Source organism: Vitis vinifera, chromosome 6 (assembly GCF_030704535.1).
Source record: "Vitis vinifera cultivar Pinot Noir 40024 chromosome 6, ASM3070453v1".
NCBI lineage: Eukaryota > Viridiplantae > Streptophyta > Magnoliopsida > Vitales > Vitaceae > Vitis > Vitis vinifera.
In genome coordinates, this window is record NC_081810.1 from 23,192,205 (window position 1) to 23,212,026 (window position 19,822).

Sequence of the window (19,822 nt, forward strand, 5' to 3'; positions counted from 1 at the left end):
GCCCATGAGATATTATGGTGTATTTATTAAGAATACCTATTGTTACTAGTTCCCATCAATAGTGACTCAATCCATAAAGAATATATGATCACTTTAGGATCTCATATGTGGGTTAAAATGTCATTGCTAACTTTGGTACAAATTCTTTTAAGGTTGAAAAACAATACAACATAGGAACTCAGTGAAGTCATGACTACCTAATAGCCTTATGTCATGACTCATTATAAGTCCTGTCTAATTTGTAATCGTATACACTAGTGCATTCTCCATGGGAACTACATCCCGATGGTTAAGACCAATCATTCCTCCAATTATGAGGTAGTGAACTACAACCTCAAATGGATTGCCTAAGTCTATGAACCAGTTGTGAACAAATCATTCACTTGCAAGAAACACATGACTTAGATCTTTTGTACAACTCCTAATGCACCTAAGCCATGTACAATGCAAGAGATATTAGGTTATAATGCTTATATACACATACAAGGAATAAAAATGGATAAAAGTGAAATTGGAATATTATTAAACAAATAATAAAATTCAAATTTATTACATCATGTCATACTTTTAAAGGCTTTATCCTAACAAGTTATAGTATAGTCTTCTATTACTTGAATATCATCCATGTCATTGATAGTGTTGACTCAATCAATATTGCATATTTGACTTGTTCTATGTGTTAGGATAGCCTCAAATCATAGGTGCATGCTTTTATTAACCTAAGGATACTAAATCTAATTCAAAATGGAATAAAAATGAAAATTTTTTAGATATAAGGCTTAAAAGCTTTACCTTTGATCTAGATGTTCTTAGATCAAAATCCAAACATAGAAGATAGTCTCAACTACCAAAAAATTTTCCACCCAATCACTTGTTTTTTGGACCTTGGCACTTGTGTAGAGTGGGTACATAATATTCTTGAGAATGATAGAGAAAGAGAGAGAAATGAATAGTCTTTAAAAGACAAATGTTAAGTTTATCTAACCTTAAGCCTCTAAAGGGGGTTATATAAGCCTCATTGTGAGCTTAAGTGAGTTGAGCTCATCTTAAGCTTGGGTCTCTTAATCTAACCCACTGGGTCCTAATTAATTAATTAGTTCAATCCAAAAAGACCAAAAATAATTAATCATAAAATATTGTGCAACCTTGAATTTTTACCAAAATGCCTTTATTCACATAAATGATTAATTTTCCATAAAGTCTTAAGACTTTATGCTAACAAGAATATGAGTTTGAGCAGAGAAAACTAAGGCTCGTAGGAAAATATTAACTCCCTCAAAATCTAATTTTGAAATTGACTCAACATTCTATTTAAAGAAGTCAGCTACACTCCAATATCATATGATATTACATTGAGAAATAAATTGATTAAGTCAAATCTAATCAATTTCTTGGATCTATTATCTATATATCATCCACTATATGTGGATGCCCCATGAATTGGTGTCCATAATCTAACAAGATAGATGCTATCAACCTCTCTAGATTATCTTTACAATCCTTGAATCTCAAATCCTCTTGTCATATGATCAATTGACATACTCTAGCTCACAAAGAGTATATGTCAAATTCAACTAAAGGAATTACTCTAGACATAATTTACATGATCACAAGTCCTTAGGATCGCCCAAGATGACATATAATCTCAAATCAATGAGATATCATAGTGCCTATTTTGAGAATATTTATTGTCACCTACCTTAATAAATAATGACCCAATTTGTACAGAATGTATGATCACCTTAGGATCTCACCCATAAGTTAAAGTCATTAAAAATCTCAACACCGACTTAATATTCTCTCAAGGTTGAGAGTCGATACAACATAGTAACTTAGTGAATCATGACTACCCAATAGCTAATGTCATGATTAATTGTAGGTCATTTATCAAGGATACAAGTGGGACTAAAAATCATAATAAATAAATATGTTAATCAAATCTTATTTTACTGCATCATATCATCTTTTCAAAAGCTCTATCTTAACACTATGTGGCATTGAAAAGGATTTTAGAGTATAGAGTTGCACTATTTAATGTTAATTGGAAGGTAGTTTACTTTGTTCCTGACTCTAGTAACAAAATAAAAGTAAATACTAAGGAAAAATTGAATCATATGTTTCAAATCCATGAAGAATAACAAATATTCATGTTTATATTCAATATAAAAAGGTTGTTGCCACTCCTAAAAATGGCTTTAGAGGTTGTATCATCACCAACCATTGAATTTGGGATTAGACATGAGCCTTTTTCAAAGATAAGGTATGAGGATGTAGGAAATGGGGTTGACAAGGCAAGGGAACATGAAAATGAATTTCATGAAGAATTCAATTTTAGTGATCATGATGTTGAATGGGTGTTAGTGAACAAAATACTTAATGATAATTATAACAAGGAATTAGATAATGAGGTAGAGGATATCTTATTCTATGCACAAGATAGTGATAATGAAAGTGGTAAAAAGATTAAAATAGTTTACAACAATGACGAATGATCAAATTTCAAATCAAATGAGGACAATTTGGTTGTGAATGGATAGGTGTATTGGTGGAACCACATTTTATAAAAAAAAAATGGTAGGAAATTATAAATGAGTATGAGACAATTGTTCTTGAATGTGTGTGCTTTTAGGTAGGTTCCTAAGGATTATTGCATCCATGAAGTTTTAAAATTCCCTAATTGAAAAATAAGAAATCAAGAGTTACAACAAAGTATGCAAATGAGGATTACTTATGGTGTATTCATGCATCTACACTAGATAATGTGACATACATGATAAAAAAATAAAAAATAAAAAATACTTCAAAGTGGCCATCCATGTCTAAGAGTTTCTAAGGACTTAAATGTAACCTCAACTTGGATAACTACTATAATGAGCAATATGTTAAGGAATAACCTTGAAATAAAGTTAAGTGGGATGTGGGAAAAGCCAAGTGAAACATATAGTATTGAGTCATAATATATGGAACTATACAAAGCAAGATGCAAAGCAAAGGAAGAGAATGTTGGACACTATGGCATCTCATATGAATAAGCTACATGCATGTAATATAATCTAGGTAGTTTGGTGAAGATGAGTTTTGATACAATGTCTCATCAAGCCAATCTAGCATTCAAAATATCCTTTTTATGCATTGAAGCTATATAGAATTTTTTTTTTGAAAGGATGTAGGCCATTCATTGGTTTGGATGGATGTCACTTAAAAGGTCCTTATAAAGGAGTATTACTATTAGTAGTTACATTTGATATGAATTATGAGTATTTTATGTAATTGTTGTTATTGTGAAACTGAGTGCAAGTTAGAGTTTTTTTTATCAATTACCTTCATACTATTATTAGTTCACTAACTGTATATAGAAGTTCAATTGAGTATTATGATTGATAGATACCACACACTAATGTTGATTACAAACTCAGTTTCTATCATCATTGATGCAGGGTATTATAGATGTCATCATTGATATTATGCTTGAAGCATGATAAAGTCATTATTGAGAACATCTATACATGAACATCCATATCTTTCAACCTATCAATGGAGGAAATCAAGAATGTCACAAGGAGGCATATATATAGTTGCATAACATACCCTCAACTCTTTAGAGAAGGCATGCTTTTGATGAGAGAGTGAAAATCAAACCATGTCACAAACAATATGACATAATCCTTCAATCAATCACTTAGCAAGTTGAGGAGTAAACAAGTTCTTACCCTAGTAGATTATGTAAGGTTAAGGTTGATGAGTAAGATCTAAAGAAGGAATGAGAAGGACATTACTCCTAACATAAGAAGGGGAAAAAAAAAAGAATGCCACAAAAAGTTTTAGTAGTAGGAATTGTTAAGTTATTTTTTAGGTAGTCTAAATTTGAGTATTTGGAAGGTTATGCATCTAGAAATGTCATGAATCTAGATACTAAAGTATGTGGGTATTGTGAATAACACATATCTAGAGTACCATGTAAGTATTCCATAGCTACATGGAATTTTGAGGAGAATTGTCATGAGTACTTTACAAAGGGTGATTACTTGACAACATATGGGGAGAATGATCCACCGTTTCCTAATGACTCTTAAGAGCCGAAAAACACTCAGGTAACTTGCAACATGACCCTTTTGTCACTTTGGATAATAAGGAAGAATTGGAAAAGCGAAGTTGATAAAGCTACTATTAATACCCTTAAAAAGAGATCAAGTACCATAAGATCTTACAATTTTGGTACTTTTAGTTACAATAAGAAAACTTATCAAAGAGCCTATATGAAAAGTAAGGGGAATGTAAAAGGAAAACAAAAGGGAAGTAAATGTAGAGGTATAGTGAACAGACAAAGGAAACAGAAAAAAAAAAAAAAAACACTAAGATCAATATTTCATATAGCCAACCATCTAGCCAACCGACTCAAGGTAATCGACAATAAAAGGCCTCAATTCCATCTTTATTTAGACTTGTTAATATGTATTTTGGACAAATCTATATCTAATTTTCCACTTACAAATGAAAATCTTTTAACAATTGTTATAATAATCTATATGAATCAATTACGGTTTCCTCTTGCAATTTAATGATTGTTGCATATTCTTATGAAGGATGATTCAAGATCATGAAGGAGGATCAAATGTTTGCTCTCATAAAAATGGTGATTGGACCTTAGATATGCAAATAAAAATAAAGATTTCTAATATAATCATCAAATATTTCCATAATCTATTGATTATCTTCTTTAATTTGCATAAGTCATTTAAGACTATATACAATGATTAATCATTGTCATGATCTTTTAAACCTTTCACCCAATGTGTAAACAATGATTAAAACTTCCATCTAGAAAATCAAGAGTGTCCTTGATCTATTGATGATCACCTTCTTTATTTTTCATGAGATATTTAAGACTTTATACAATAATCAATCATTGTCATGGTCATTTATATATCACCCTTGACATGAAAACAATAACCGACACTTCCACTAGGACTATCAAATGTGTCCTTAATCTACTTATCATCTTTATTTTGTGGAAGATGTTTAATTATGTAGAAGCAATCATTATAGTGATCATTTCTACCTTTTGCAACAAATTTTTGCCCACTTAGATAATCATTGGAAGTGCTTAAGCATCAACGATCAAGTTTTCTTTCATATATTAATGCTCAACCACTTATTTCAATATGGATAATCATGTGACATTGCACTTAGATAATCATTGCAAGCACTTAAGTATTAACAATTAAGCTTCTTATCACTAGGACATGAACAAGGAGTGATGAAATGAAGCATGGGATGACCAATTGTCAATTGTTATATGAATTCACATCATTGCACTTTTCAATTGATTACAAAAGACATCAACTCACAAATTGTGAATCAAATAACATCAAGTAAAAAAATTAAGACATATGTGTGAAATGGGAATCATTTTATTAATAAAATTTTTGGGGAAAGGAGAACAAAACATCATCATAAAAAATAAAATAAAAAAAGACAAATAGGTGGCTACTTAAGAAATGCAAATTTCATCACATCCCATGATTCTCTTGGACATAGGGGCAGTTCCTTAAATTTAATCTCAAAATTAGATTTTTTAAAGGAACATGGATAAGACATTAAAGGACAAGCCACAACTAGAGGACCCATTGTTGATACAAGAGGCATTATTGGAGGAAATGTTTGTTGGAAATCCCTAATTACTCTATTCCTTGTCCTTGGATCTCGTAAGGTGCATGCATTTACTCTAGGCTTCCCTAGAACTAACTTAGTAGACAAATATGGCATAAAAAAATGAACATAGATCTAGAGATAGAAACTCAAACATGTGATTTGGATGTTCCTAGATCCAATCCCAAGTTGATGAAGTTGTTGAGAAAGATTTTAAAACCATAGAGAACACTATAGAGCTCGCCTACTTGGTGTTCTTCCACCCGATCTCTTCTCACATGGGTTTGGGCATCAGAAAAAAGGTGAGTTTCTCTTTCTCATGAGGGTGGCTAAGGTTTCCCTCTAAAGGCTCTTTAAAAGCTGACTGACAAAAGTCTAAAACCCTAACCCTTAAAGGGGTATTTTTAAGATTACTTGTTGTAGTGCCAGCGAAAGCTTTGATGTCAACAATGTTAGTTCAAGAACACAAAGATAAACACAATCACACATACGAGGTTTTAACGTGGTTCGGCCAACCATGCCTACGTCCACGGATGAGAGAGAATAATTCCACTATACAATAAAGAATATTACAGAGGATAAAACCAGATACAACTATTGGGTTCCCGAAACATCCCATGTTTCCCCACTCCTTGTATCCATACCTTACTACGAGTCCTCTCGCTCCACCAGGTACCTCCCGTTCTTCCTCACATCTCTATCCACCTCGTATAGTCTCTATAGGCCCATCTCCATCTCATAACTTTTTCCCCTCATGACTTAGAATATTTATAGAGATATTTCTAACAACCTTCCTTATTCTATAAGGAAGTCTAATATTACAATAATATATCAACCTAGAAATATTCTATACAATATTCTTTACAAAAAGGAATATTTACTAATTAGGAATTTGGGACAATTCCCAACACTTGTAGGATTAGGTGACTTGAGCTCAAATTAGCCTTAGGTCACTTAATCCAACCCATCTGAGTCCTAATCAATTAATTAACCCTATTAGGCTCCATTCAATTAATTAGCCTAGTCCAGAAAGACAATTCATAAGATCTAGTACAATCTTGCTCTTTACCAAAACACCTTATTCACACTTATGAACCAAAAACCTAAATTCCTAAAAACAAATTTGCCAACATAAACTAGGAGCTTGATTAGGGATCATTGAGACCCATGAGAAAATATCGGCTCCCTCATAATCTAATTTTGAAGCTGACTTAATACTCTACTAAAGAGAGTCAACTGCATTTCAGTATCTTATGAAATTACAATGAATTAAAACTCAGGTCCATGACCTGCTATTCATTGCATGTAGACTCTCCATGAACTAGTGTTTATAATATAACAAAGTATTGTTATCAACCCATCAAGATTACCTTTCCAACCCTTCAGTTATAAATCCATCTATTATGTGATCAATTGACATATTCTAACTCATGAAAAACATATCTTAAATTTCACTTAAGGAATTGCTACAAGCACAAGTTTTATGATCATATATCTTTTAGATCACCCAATAGGACATGCTTTCTCGATCCCATGAAATATCATAGCGTCTCTATTAAGAATACTTGTTGCCACCAACCTCCATGAATAGTGACCTAATCTATAGGAATATATGACAACATTAAATTTTCACCTATAGGTCAAAGTCTCTTATTGTTAACATAAACTTGATATTCTCTCAAGGTTGAGAGTCCATACAGCATAATAGTTTGGTGAATCATGACAATCTGATAGTCATATGTCATGATTCATCATAAATTCTGTCATCCTCTCAAGGTTGAGAGTCCATGCAACATAGTAGCTTGGTGAATCATGACAATCCGATAGCCTTAGATCATGATTCACCATAGACCCTACCTGATGTGTAACCAAACACACTAGTACACTCACTATGGGAAACCCATTTTGATGACCAAGACAAGTCATCCCTCAAATTAGGAAGTAGTGTACTAAAACTTCTATTGGATTGCCTAAATTCATGAACCAACTATAAACTACTTATCATTTTGCAAGGAACTCATGACATATATCTTCTATACAACTCCTATATCTTCTATACAACTTCTAATACACCCAAGTCATATACAATGCAAGTAAAAGTTCGTGTCTAACTTCATTACATTATTTCTTGCTTTTAAGATCTTTATCCTAATAGAGTCGATGTTAGAGGAGGAGCCACTACTACTAGAGGAGATTCTATTAGAAGAGGGGCCACTATTGGAAAAGCCATTGGATTACGAACTGAAAGAGAAAGTTGAGGGCTAGATGGAGAAGGAAAGGAGAATAAACAAATTTAAAAAATTATCAAGTATCAATAGATTAAGCATTACTAGCAAAAATTGAAGATGCAAGAATATGGACATATTCCATTAACAACATTTTTTATAGATGAGATAAGAATATTAGAATGACATATGTAAAAATTTATGAAAGACTAAGACCAAATGTTATTTTTCTTCAAGGGGAAGGTCCTTCGGTTGATAAGCCATTTCTTAATAATTAAGCAAGGAACACTACAAAATCATATATTTACTCCTTGTATATAGGATTGAAACCTTAAATTTTTTCATTGAAATGGAGTAGTATATTACATGCATTTTTTTCATTTTGCTAATCCTTTTGAATTCCTAATCAGACTTGCAATCAATATAGTAACACAAGATCTATTCACAATATAAATGACACAACCCTTCCAAATTCTCTAACCTTAATAAGTATTCACAATTCATAAAACCACCTATCATTTTAACTTCCATTACATTAGCATTTTAATGGACCTGCCGTGACAAGGGGTGGTTTTGTTCCTTGATCAATACCTTAATGTTAGAGTAGTTTTTAAAAATAGAGGGGAGATTCGTGTATTTTTAACAAACCCTCAAGGGAAGTGTGTGTCATTTACCCTTTTTGCAAATTTGCGAATAAGGAGGCTCATTCATACCACTAGGGTTTCACCATATTACTTGATAAAAATTCAACAAGAAAGGGAAAAAAATTATTAAGACCTATTTGATAACTATTTTAAAAAACGGTTTTCTACTCTAAAAAAAACACATTTGACAATCAAAAAATAGAAAATAGTTTTTTGTTCTTAAAAATTAAAAATAGGTTGTTTTGAGATAATATCTTTAGGTTGATTTCAGTTGTTTTTATTTGTTTTTTTAACATTTATTTTAAAAAATAAATATGTACGTATGTAGAATGATTAAAAATAAAGCACTATATATAAAAAATATTTTTAAAACATATTTAAAAATATAAAAAGATGAAGTTAAAAATATTTCAGGTTTCCAAACAGAACTTTGTTGTACAATATATCAAAATTTAATTTTTAAAAATTATTGTCAAAAATAGTTTTTAAACCCGTTTTAAAAAACAGTTACCAAACAAGCTTCTAGATTCTACAAATCACTCTTTTAGTTCAAATTCATTTAATTTATTTGAATTAATCCTCAAATATTCTAATTTTAGAAATCATATTTAAATTATGGTTCTAATAAATACTGTTATCATTCGTACAATCTAATCAACAATATCATAAACCAGCTTTTCAAGATAATGTTGGGATTTGGTTTATTATTTTATGTTCAAAGAGAGCTTAATTTCTAGGTATTTGCATCTCTCGGGTACCCTCATTTTTCTTGGCTTTCAAAACTATTCTTGCCCATTAATCAACAACCTTATCTCCTAGATATGTGGGGTTTTTAGATTAGTGTGATCGCCTATATGACAACAAATATGATTTCCCATTGTGCAATAATTTGGTGAAGACGCACGTGGGATGTATATAAATATTGTTAAGTATAGTGTAAAGCAAAAATTAGAAAATATAAATTAATTGAAATCCAAGAAAACATGACTCCACATTTTTGCATGTGCCTCCCAGTTACTTTTATCATTTGGTTGCATGGATTGGGACTTTTGAATCGAAATAAAGGTGTTAACACAAAGATACAATTCAACTGGTTCTGGTTCAGCAACTAATTTTGAATTAATTTTTTTTTTTTTAATGTTAGATTTATTAAAATAGCTCCAAATTAATAGTACTAAGTATTAAATTATGTGATGTGTATTTAAAAATTTGTTAAAATTAATTATTAATTAAAAAAAAGTCTTTAATATATAGTTCATTAGTAAGCTATTGAATTTTTTTTTAATAGATGAACTAGAATTAATCCAAAATAACTATGAATATGGATATAAAATCATTAAAATAAGAATTAAGAAAAAAAAAAACTTATAAATTGATCTTAAAAAGTATTACAAAAATCTAAAGGATTTTCAAGAGTTGGTTCATTAAAAAATAGTCAAACTAAGGGGGGGGAAAAGGAGAAAACAAAAATATAACTTTGCTTTAGAAGCAAATAAAAGAAACTTTAAATTAATAAATATTTATTCTAATTTTTTTTTTAATATTATATTTTATATTTGACACTTGAGCATTTAGGATTCACATGACATAATTCAAGTTGAAGGCTATATAATATCACTGAAATGTTACAACAGTCATAGAATACTTGAGTAATGGAAAGATGTTTTAAATATCTACATAGATTGTCATAATAGTATTACACGAACTCATCCCCTTCCAATCTCATAAAACATAATAAAGATATTATGTGGATATGAAATGAAGAGGTGATACACGTATCATATATGAGAATAAATTTCTAATATTATAGTTGTATTGAGATTCTCTTATTTGGACATGTTTTAAAAATAAAACAAAGTTACTTTTAAAAAATATTTGAAAACATTAAAAAAAAATTATGACAATATTTCAAATTCCTAAACAAACTTTTATTTTAGAAAACTACTTTAAAAAACCGTGGTTAAAAAGCATTTATTGAGAACTATTTTTAAATACATCTCAAACAAACCCGAAACTTGTATCTTGAAAATCAAGCTTTAGTATTATGAATTCACTTCCAAAGAAAACATCTCTACTTTTAATCAATTTGACTATTTTATCATATTAGGCATATGTTTTACCTTTAATTTGAATATGCCAAAATGATAATATTTATCTTGTTTCAAAGGCTTGGAGTGCTTAAAAATATTTTTTCATATTAGGGAAGAAAATGAAAGGGAAATACATTTGTATGGTATAAAATCTCCAAGTCAAATTCAAAATAGAAAAGGAATTACATTTTCCTAAAGCTTTCCATAATTAAAAATTGGACATATTATATGCCATAGGTAGTTATTCTATATGAGAAAATATTATCAATAATATTTTATGAAATGCAAAATTCTTTTAGCATCCAATCATCACATTTTCCTTACAAAATAGTGGTTATAAAAGTGATAGCACAGCTAATGTTTTACTTATCAAGATTCCAATCACAGAGACTTCTTCAATTGGATTACTGAAAAATAGGCTTCAACTGTTGAACATATTATTTTTGTTCAGCCCTAGTCTGTACTCTGTAGATTGTGCCATTGACTGAATGGTACGTGTATATGTGCTAGTTATAAACTTACAATGATACTCCGAATAACATACTTTCATTGCTATTCCAACAAATATCCTCTGGACTATCTACCAAACTTCATGGATTTCCACCATTTAGTTGGATCAGTCAGCTGTCCTCGATCTCCTACACTCTACAAGTTTCTTCACACCCTAATGTTTTTTGACTCACTTTCTTTCTTTCTTTCTTAAACCCAAATCTTCAAAATCTTAAACCCAAATCTTAAAAGCCTGAACTTCACAGTTGTCTCTTCTTACCTTCTGCCTTCAAATTTTCATTATTTTCTTTTTCTCTTAAAGAACACCACTGCGGTGAAGAAGGTTTATGCGCTAACCAAAGGTGGGGTTCAAATCCAAAGCCCTTTTTTTATTTCTTGGTTTTCAGGCCAATTAATCAACTTTGAAGCTCGGTCACAGTTCACACACAGTACCAGCCATGGGATGCTGTGCACTAGGGTTCAAGATCTTAATTTTAATATTGTTTTCTCATGGGTTTTATTTATTTTAGTCAAAACAAAAAAGTTTTGTGGAAAATTAATTTTATTTTTCTTTATTGTCAAATCTTTCTTTAAGCATATCATTTATGGCATGTACAGTAGCAACATCCACAATCATGTTTCAGAGAACAAGAAATGGAGAAGAAAGGGAGCACAAAAGAGAAAAAGGGGAAAATAAATCACAACAGTTATGTTTTCATCCTTTATAGGTAGTAAGGGTAATTTTGTCATTTCACAGTTTCATTGACATCCTCCATCAAACTTCATGAATGCAAGTGTAAATTTCCCCTAATAAAAATCACCCTCAAAACTTTTTACTTGTACTCACGTTTAGTTATTATATCAATAAGTCAATTTTAATCATATTATTAAAATTAATGTAATAGTCTTAACAAAAATAAACCCATTTAGACTTGGGTTTTTTCTTAAAATTAATGTGAATGAATAATTTCATTTATATATATTCTCTTAAATAAGAATGAATGAACTTGGAGATTTCAATTATTGTGTTTGAATTTATGACCTACTGTTGAAATGAAAATTTATGTTCATCTCAATGTCATGCAATAATGGAAATGGAAATGAAAAAATTTAATAATAATAAATTTTAATTTTAATTTAAATAATAAAAAAAAATTGTTTCATGGTATGATTTAAAAAGAATGTTCTTTATTAAAAACAATTTTTTTTTTTAAATTTATAGTAATGTTTGGTTGTTGTTTTTTTTTCAAAGAAAAATAAAGTAAAATAAAAAAAGTTTTTAGAAAATAAATAAGAATTGTTTTCACAAGTTTTTAGAAATAAAAGGAAAATATAGAGAAATAAGAAAACAAAACCCACAAAAAATAATAAAGTAGAATATGATATCTTTTTTGTTTCATTCTACCAACACAAAAAATCTTGATATATGACATTTCTTTGAATTATATATATTTTTATGAATTTCTTTTAATTTTTTTTCTTAAGCAAATAGATTCCTAAATCAAGTAACATTTAATCCAAATAAATTATTTATTTTTTAAAAAAAGAATTTAAAATTCAAAATCCAATTCTATTAATATTAGAAAGTCATGCAACTAAACACAGATCAAATTAACATTAGAAAATCCCAAATTTAAATTCATTTTGAATGACTTTGTTAATTTTTTTTATATAATCATATAATTGTATAAATGTGAAGAATGATTAAAAATAAAACACTGTAAATAAATTTTATTTTTAAGATATATTTAAAAACACAAAAAACAAGTTAAAAATATTTCAAGTTGTCAAACATATTTTTATTTTAGAAAATATTGAAAAACATTTTTGAAATTTGGTTTTGATTATTATGAATTATTCTCTTTTTCTAAGCACTCTTCATTGACTTTCAATGTAATATTCTCATCAAACATGAGTTCTATAACAAGACATTGAGCATATGAATCAATTCTTAATTTTTTATTTGTGATTCAATGGTTCATCTTTGAATTTAAAAAGAATATATAAAAAAAAGAATAAGAGCGGTTTGCAAATATGTTCTCAAATAGACCCTAAACTTCTATCTTATATCTTATAAAGCTAGCTTTAACATTATGGATTCACTTTGAAAGGAGTATATCTTAGTTTGTTTAATTCGACTATTTTGCATGTTTCACTTTTGCATTGGATATAAAAAATGATAATTATTCCTTATGTGTTACTACAAAAGTTGTAAGTATTTTCATTAGGAAAAAGTAAAGAGAAAATATATTTGTATGTCACGCATATAATCTTCCTTTAAAGAAATCTTATATGCACCACTGTTTTTCCAGTTATATGTACGATGGATAGTTATTCTGCATGACACAAAATTATCAATAATATTTTATTCAATGTAAAATTCTTTTAGCATCCAATCGATATATTTTCCTTCTACACACAAAATTATCAATCAATGGATTTCCACCATTCAGTTGTATCAGTCAGCTGTCGTCTTCTACACTGTACAAATTTCCTCAAACCCTAATTCTTCAACGTACTTTCTTCTACCTCTGTCTGCGAAATCTTAGACCCACATCTTAAACCCACATCATCAAAAGTCTGAACTTCACATTTTTTCTCTTTCACCTTCTGCCTTCTAATTTTCGTTGTTTTTTTTCTTTTAAAGAGCATCACTGCGGTGAAGCAGGTTTATGCACCAACCAAAGGTGGAGTTCAAATCCAAGACCATTCTTTTATTTCTTGGTCTTCCATTAATCAACTTTGAAGCTCGCCCACACACAGTAGCAGACATGGGATGCTGTGCACTAGGGCTTAAGGCTTATGGGTTTATTGATTTTAATCAAAACCAAAAAGTTCTATAGAAAATTAATTTGGTAAAATCTTGCTTCAAGTATGTCATATATGGGATAGATGTTGCAGATGTACAGTAGCAACATCAACAATCATGTCTCAGAGAAAAACAAATGGAGAAGAAAGGGAGCAGAGAAAAGGGGAAAACAAATCAAAACAGTAATGTTTTCATCCTTTTTAAGTACAAAGGGTAATTTTGTTATTTCACAGTTTCATTGACAAACTTGATTAAACTTCATGAATATTAGAGTAAATTTTTCCTATTAAAAATCTCCCTCAAAACTTTTGACTTGTACCCACCTTTAGTTATTATATCTATAATTCACTTTTAATCATTTATTAAAATTAATGCAATAGTCTTAATAAAAAAAAAAGGAAAACATTTAGACTTGGGTTTTCTCTTAAACCTCTCATTTCCTTCCAACCTAAAAATCAATCCTATAAAAAAAAGCCTATTTCATTTTTCAAACTTATTCCTATAAGACCATGTTTTGCACATAGGAATGAGGAAGGAGGAATGAAAATGAAAGTTTGTTTTTATTTTTATTTCTTTTTTATATAAATGAATTTGGTGATTTTAATTTGAATGTATTAATGAATGTAATATTGGAATGAAAAAGGAAATAGATTGACAATATATATATATATATATATATATATATATATATACACATCGATTTAAAAATAATGTTCTATTTGTAAAAAACATCATATTGTATTGTTTATTAAAAATTTATAGTATTGTTTTTATTGTTATTTTCTAAAATAGTTTTTTAAAAACAAAGTACAATGGAGAAAAATTTATAGAGAAAAAGTAGAAGTTATTTTTAATAAATAAAAAAAAGAAAAAAGAAAAAAGAAAAAAGCAATAAAGTACATACAATGTCTTTCTTCTTTCATTCATTTTTTACCATTCAATATCAATACAAAAAAAAAATCTTTAAATACAATATTCCTTAGAATTTTATGTGTTTTTATGAATTTATTCTAATTTCTCTAATTTTTTTTATCAAATAAGTAAATTCCGATCAAACAACACCTAATACAAAAAAATTATTATGACGTTAATATCTAGCTAAGCTACTAATTTGATTCAAATATAGAACTATATTTGGTTCATGAAAAATATTTAAAAAAAAAGGGAAAAGTATTAAGGAAAATGATATTTCATGTTTAGATATATTGAAAAATGTGGGAAAAAAAATAGAAAAGAAAAGAGAAGGAAAAAAAAAATGCTATAATCAAATAAGAGACAAATTATATAATTTTTCTTTAACTTCATAAATTTGGAATTCAGCAACTTGCACAAGACCATGTTGGTTTCTGGTACAATCTTTGGCTGCCTTTTTCCTATTTTTTACAGATTTTTTGTGTGTATATATATATATATATATATATGGTTTGGAAATTTCACTTAGCTCCTTTGTTTTGAGTTGTGTGAAATTTCCAAACCCTACCACTCTCTCCTTCCCTCTACCCCAATCCAAACCTTGAGAAAAATAAAAAATAATAAAAAGGCGAAAATCATGAACAAATTGAATCACTCATCTTTTTTCATAATTCATGTATAAAATTTTCATTCAGCCATCTTCTCACACAATTTATATATAAAATCCTCATTTATCCAAATATGAGTATTTTTAACATCGATGTATATTTATTGTGAAACATTTATTAATAGTATTTAGATAACACGACGAAACAGGGAATATTAGATCGGAAAAAAAAGCGACAAACATTACAAAAGTTTCGCACATTAACTCAAAAATTACATGTGTCCAAAATCCACAATTAAAAGAATTTCAATGAAGCTGTTAATTAAAATGTCATAAAAAACAAGTTCAATTAAAGTTGAATCAACTACAAATATTATAAGTGAATGAAAAAAAGGAAACTTAGCAGCACAATGCATCCATCACAACACAAACTAAAGCATAAAATATTTCCTTACAGATGCAGGGAAAATTCAGGAATTCAATACATAAAAATCAATTTTGTTTACAAGAATAATTATCAAAATCTTGAAGGGTCACACTATTTTATGCTTTATCTATCCATTTTCTTTTCTTTTCTTTTAACTTCATAAATTTTAAATAATTGGCAATAACATGCACCATATACATCATACTAACATCTTTCAACCACTATAAGATAAAACATGCTTTCTTGGTAAAAATAACCACATTTTATGTAAATGTGGTTGAAAGAAAATAACAGCACTAAGAAAAAAATAATTCAATACTGTGCATGCACACTCCATAAATGAGTTTCCACATAATGCACTTAATTGATTGTCAAGTCCCCTCAGTAGTCAATGATTAAAAAATTGATCATATCTCAAATATTGTGGTCTTAAAAAGTATGGATGAACATATCTTTTCTTCACATATATATAAATTTTATAGTTCCATGTGGGAAATATCTCCAGTACATTTTTTGAAATTTTTATAATTTTTCTCAAAATTGCATATAATAGTAAATATTGACTTAATTTGTACTTCATTTCTACACTTCATAGTAAATACTCTATGATATGTCATTCATAGTTTCTTTTAATCATTAATATTCTAACCACAAATGGTAAATTGTTGCATGTATTTTGAATCTTAATGATTCCATGTCATATCCATCATATTTGTTCACAAATTAAATGATCATTTCAATAATTTTATCCATACTTTAGTGCTGTTGTCAGGCATTGATATATTTGTTGATACAGACCCATGCTTGAATCTATATAAGATCCGATTAATAAGGGTTCACTGCTATACATAGCCCTATTTGGAATAATTTTCAAAAAATCGTAAATCTAAGTTATGTTTGGTTTCGGAAATTTTGAGGGAAAATGTGAGGAAAAAAAAATAAAAAGAAAAAATAGAAAGAAAGAAAAAGTAAAAAAAAATAAAAATCATTCTTCAAATTTATTTCACTTATTTTTCCAATTATATAAACATTAAATGAGTTTAAAATGCATAAATTTTTGACAAATTTGAATTATATTTGATTTGATTTTGTATTTTTCATAATGAAACCAAACATAAAAAAATTATTTTTCTTAGCATATTTTTTATTTTCTTGGTACTTGGTAGGAACCAAATATTGCCTAATTCTTTTTAAAGTCTAACCTTGCTTCATTAATTCCATTTAAAAATATTAATTTATGCAGTATCTATATATATATGACTGCAGAAGTAAAAGGGTGTGGTTCCATTGATCCAAAGAAAAATCAATTAAGTGAAGGATTATGGTTAGGGTTAGGATTAGAACTGCTGCCAAGTTTGATCGGTGTAAAAAGAAACTGCAGGGAAGTACCAAAGAATCGGCTGGAAAATCCGTATATAGTAAAATGAGAATTACCTGCTGGAAATGCATAGAAGCTAGGTCTAGGCCAAAAATAGGGAAAAATGGGCTTTTACCCATAATAGGTGGGGTGGAAAATATGGTAAAATGAGAATAACCTGAAAGAGATAGAAGTGAGGCCTAGGCCAAAAAATATGGTAAACTAAGCATTTCCTATAGTGGGTGAGTGGAAAATATGGTAACTAAGCATTTCCTATAGTAGGCGAGTGGAAAATTTGGAAAACAGAGAAATGACCCATAAAAGCTAAAACGTCATCCATGAAGGCTGTGGGCTATTGATGGGTGCAGGCTGTGTAAACTGTTAACATCTCTATCAAATTACTAGAGACAAGAAAGTAAAAATTGAGGGATTTCATGTAACCATGCAACAGTGCGAAAAGTGAGAAAGTGAATTGAATAGGAGGGAGTAGGTGTCATCACCGAATGAAGACACGCACATGAGAGAGAGAGAGAGAGAGCAATTGTACAGTGAAGGGACAAAGGCCTTAACCTTAAACAGTGGAACTTTGTTTTTCTGATTCTCAAACTAATGGCACACAGTTACTACACAAACGTTAAACAACAGTAGTACAATAGTAATTAAGGGAGGGAGACCTGATCTTCCCGTTGGTTATTGAAGTTCTAAAACAAGCACTCCACTGGTTTATTTAGCAAACCCATGAGGCTGCAAATCCGAATACAGTGTAGCTTTCAATCAAGTTGACCTCTGGGACTCGGGTCTGTTTCTTTACTAGATTTTTAACGTTTTCTTGCAGCTGTTTCCCTTTGGGCATTGAAGAATACAGCAGCTACAGGAGGACCAAGCTCGTTTTCTTCTGCAAAATTTCGAGTACTGAAACGGTCCCTGGAAGAAGGTGGGTTGACTGTTTGTCGGCGTTTCTGCTTAAAAAGAAGAAATACAAACCTGTGGATCCCTATATTTGGCCTTGGCATTTCATAGTTCACTATCTCCCTTCCTGTGTTATTTAAGGGAAAACCCACAAAGAAAGTCAGTCAGTCATTCAGTCTTTTCACCACATGATCTCTCTCTCTCTCCCCCTCTGTATGGATGAGTAAGACTTACCAAATGTGGAATCAGTGGTGCCTGGGATATCTGTGACTATCCTGCAAGTTCGTTCACCCAATACCAATAGTAAGTAACTTCTATCATTTCTATGCAAAATATAGGGTTCTTATATGCCTTAAAAAAGAGAGAAAGAAAGAGAGAGAGAAAGAAAGAAAGAAGGAATAGGGTTTGTGTCTTGTTGTGCCTTCAAAAGAATTTAGGTTTTGTACATGTGATATTGTTCTTCCAAAAAGAAATTTTAGGGTTTGTATGTTGTTGATTGGTGGGTGTGGATTTTGTTTAAATAAGGATATTATTTGTGAATAGTAAGAAGTGCATGGCCATGATTTTTCAGATGGGTCTATGCTAATTAACGACACCATCCCTTGATGGCCATTTTCCCTAATAAAAAAATAGGACACACGATTGAACCCTAGATGTGGTCTGGCTCTCTCTCTCTCTCTCTTTTTCCTTTTTGCTAAAGCATTTCTCTTTTAGAATTTTTTTGGGGATATTCAAGGTATACCAGTGCAAGTGCTCCCTCAGGTATGGGTCGCTGGGGCCGGGAACATCAGGGTCTGTCATAATCTGCAATAAAGAATAATTTTAAAAAATTCACCAATGAGATAGAAGTATATAATAAAAGGAGAAAAAGGGTATAAAAGTTATACCAGTGTAAAGAAGGATCTCATATCACCCCCTTCAACTTCAATCTTCGGTTTAATGGTTACCGAGGAAGGAAATAGCTCATGTCCGTTGTAGACTTGCTTGTTGGAGTTGTAAGTGACAGTCATTTTAACAGTAGAGCAGAAAGAATCAACAACATCCCCAATCACTCTACCAACAATAAGAGGATCTGACATTCTTGCCATATGAGAGAGAGAGAGAGAAGAGAGACGAGGAGAGCCTGTGGGACTGGACAAGACTAGAACTCTTGGTCTCTTGGAAGGCTTCTGATTATTCATTGAACTAGAAGCCCTTATTTATAGGGCGGAGAAGCACTCTTGGCTTCTTCAGATCTATGAGTCTCAAGAGAAGTGGAATAAAATAGAAGGTTAAAAAAAGGTGAACATCAAGAAAAAGCTTAATTAGCATTATCCATTAAATTACAATAAATAGCCTTTCCTATGTGCGTATGTCTTTCTCTCTCTCCCCCCGGTTAGATAGGGTGTGTGCATTATTGGCTAAGCAACTAGACGGAAAGAGGGATGATTTGGAATATGAGAAAGAAACAGATGATTTGACCACCACACCCCCGCTCTCTCTCTCTCTCTTTTCCAACAGTAATATCATGTGATTATTTTATTCCAGTGTTTGAAGTGGAAAAAATAAATTAAATTGTGGGTCTCCACTAAACTACTCTCTCCTGTTCTGAGCTTTTCATTTTTTTATTTAAAAGAAAGCCAGAACTTGAGCAGGTCCTGTTGAGACATGCTGAACTGGGAAAAAACACGGTGACCTTTTGTATTTAGGGTAAATTAAAAGGAG

The 19,822-nt window shown here is 30.2% G+C and overlaps 1 protein-coding gene across 1 annotated transcript; it reads right to left on the reverse strand.

Moving 5' to 3' along the window:
* Positions 1 to 17,987: 17,987 nt before the first annotated feature.
* Positions 17,988 to 19,256, reverse strand: TFL1A (protein). Its single transcript, NM_001281000.1, is given in 4 exon segments — positions 17,988 to 18,245; positions 18,353 to 18,393; positions 18,861 to 18,922; positions 19,006 to 19,256. Coding segments are annotated over 4 exon segments (522 nt in total). The 5' UTR covers positions 19,207 to 19,256; the 3' UTR covers positions 17,988 to 18,027.
* Positions 19,257 to 19,822: the final 566 nt, after the last annotated feature.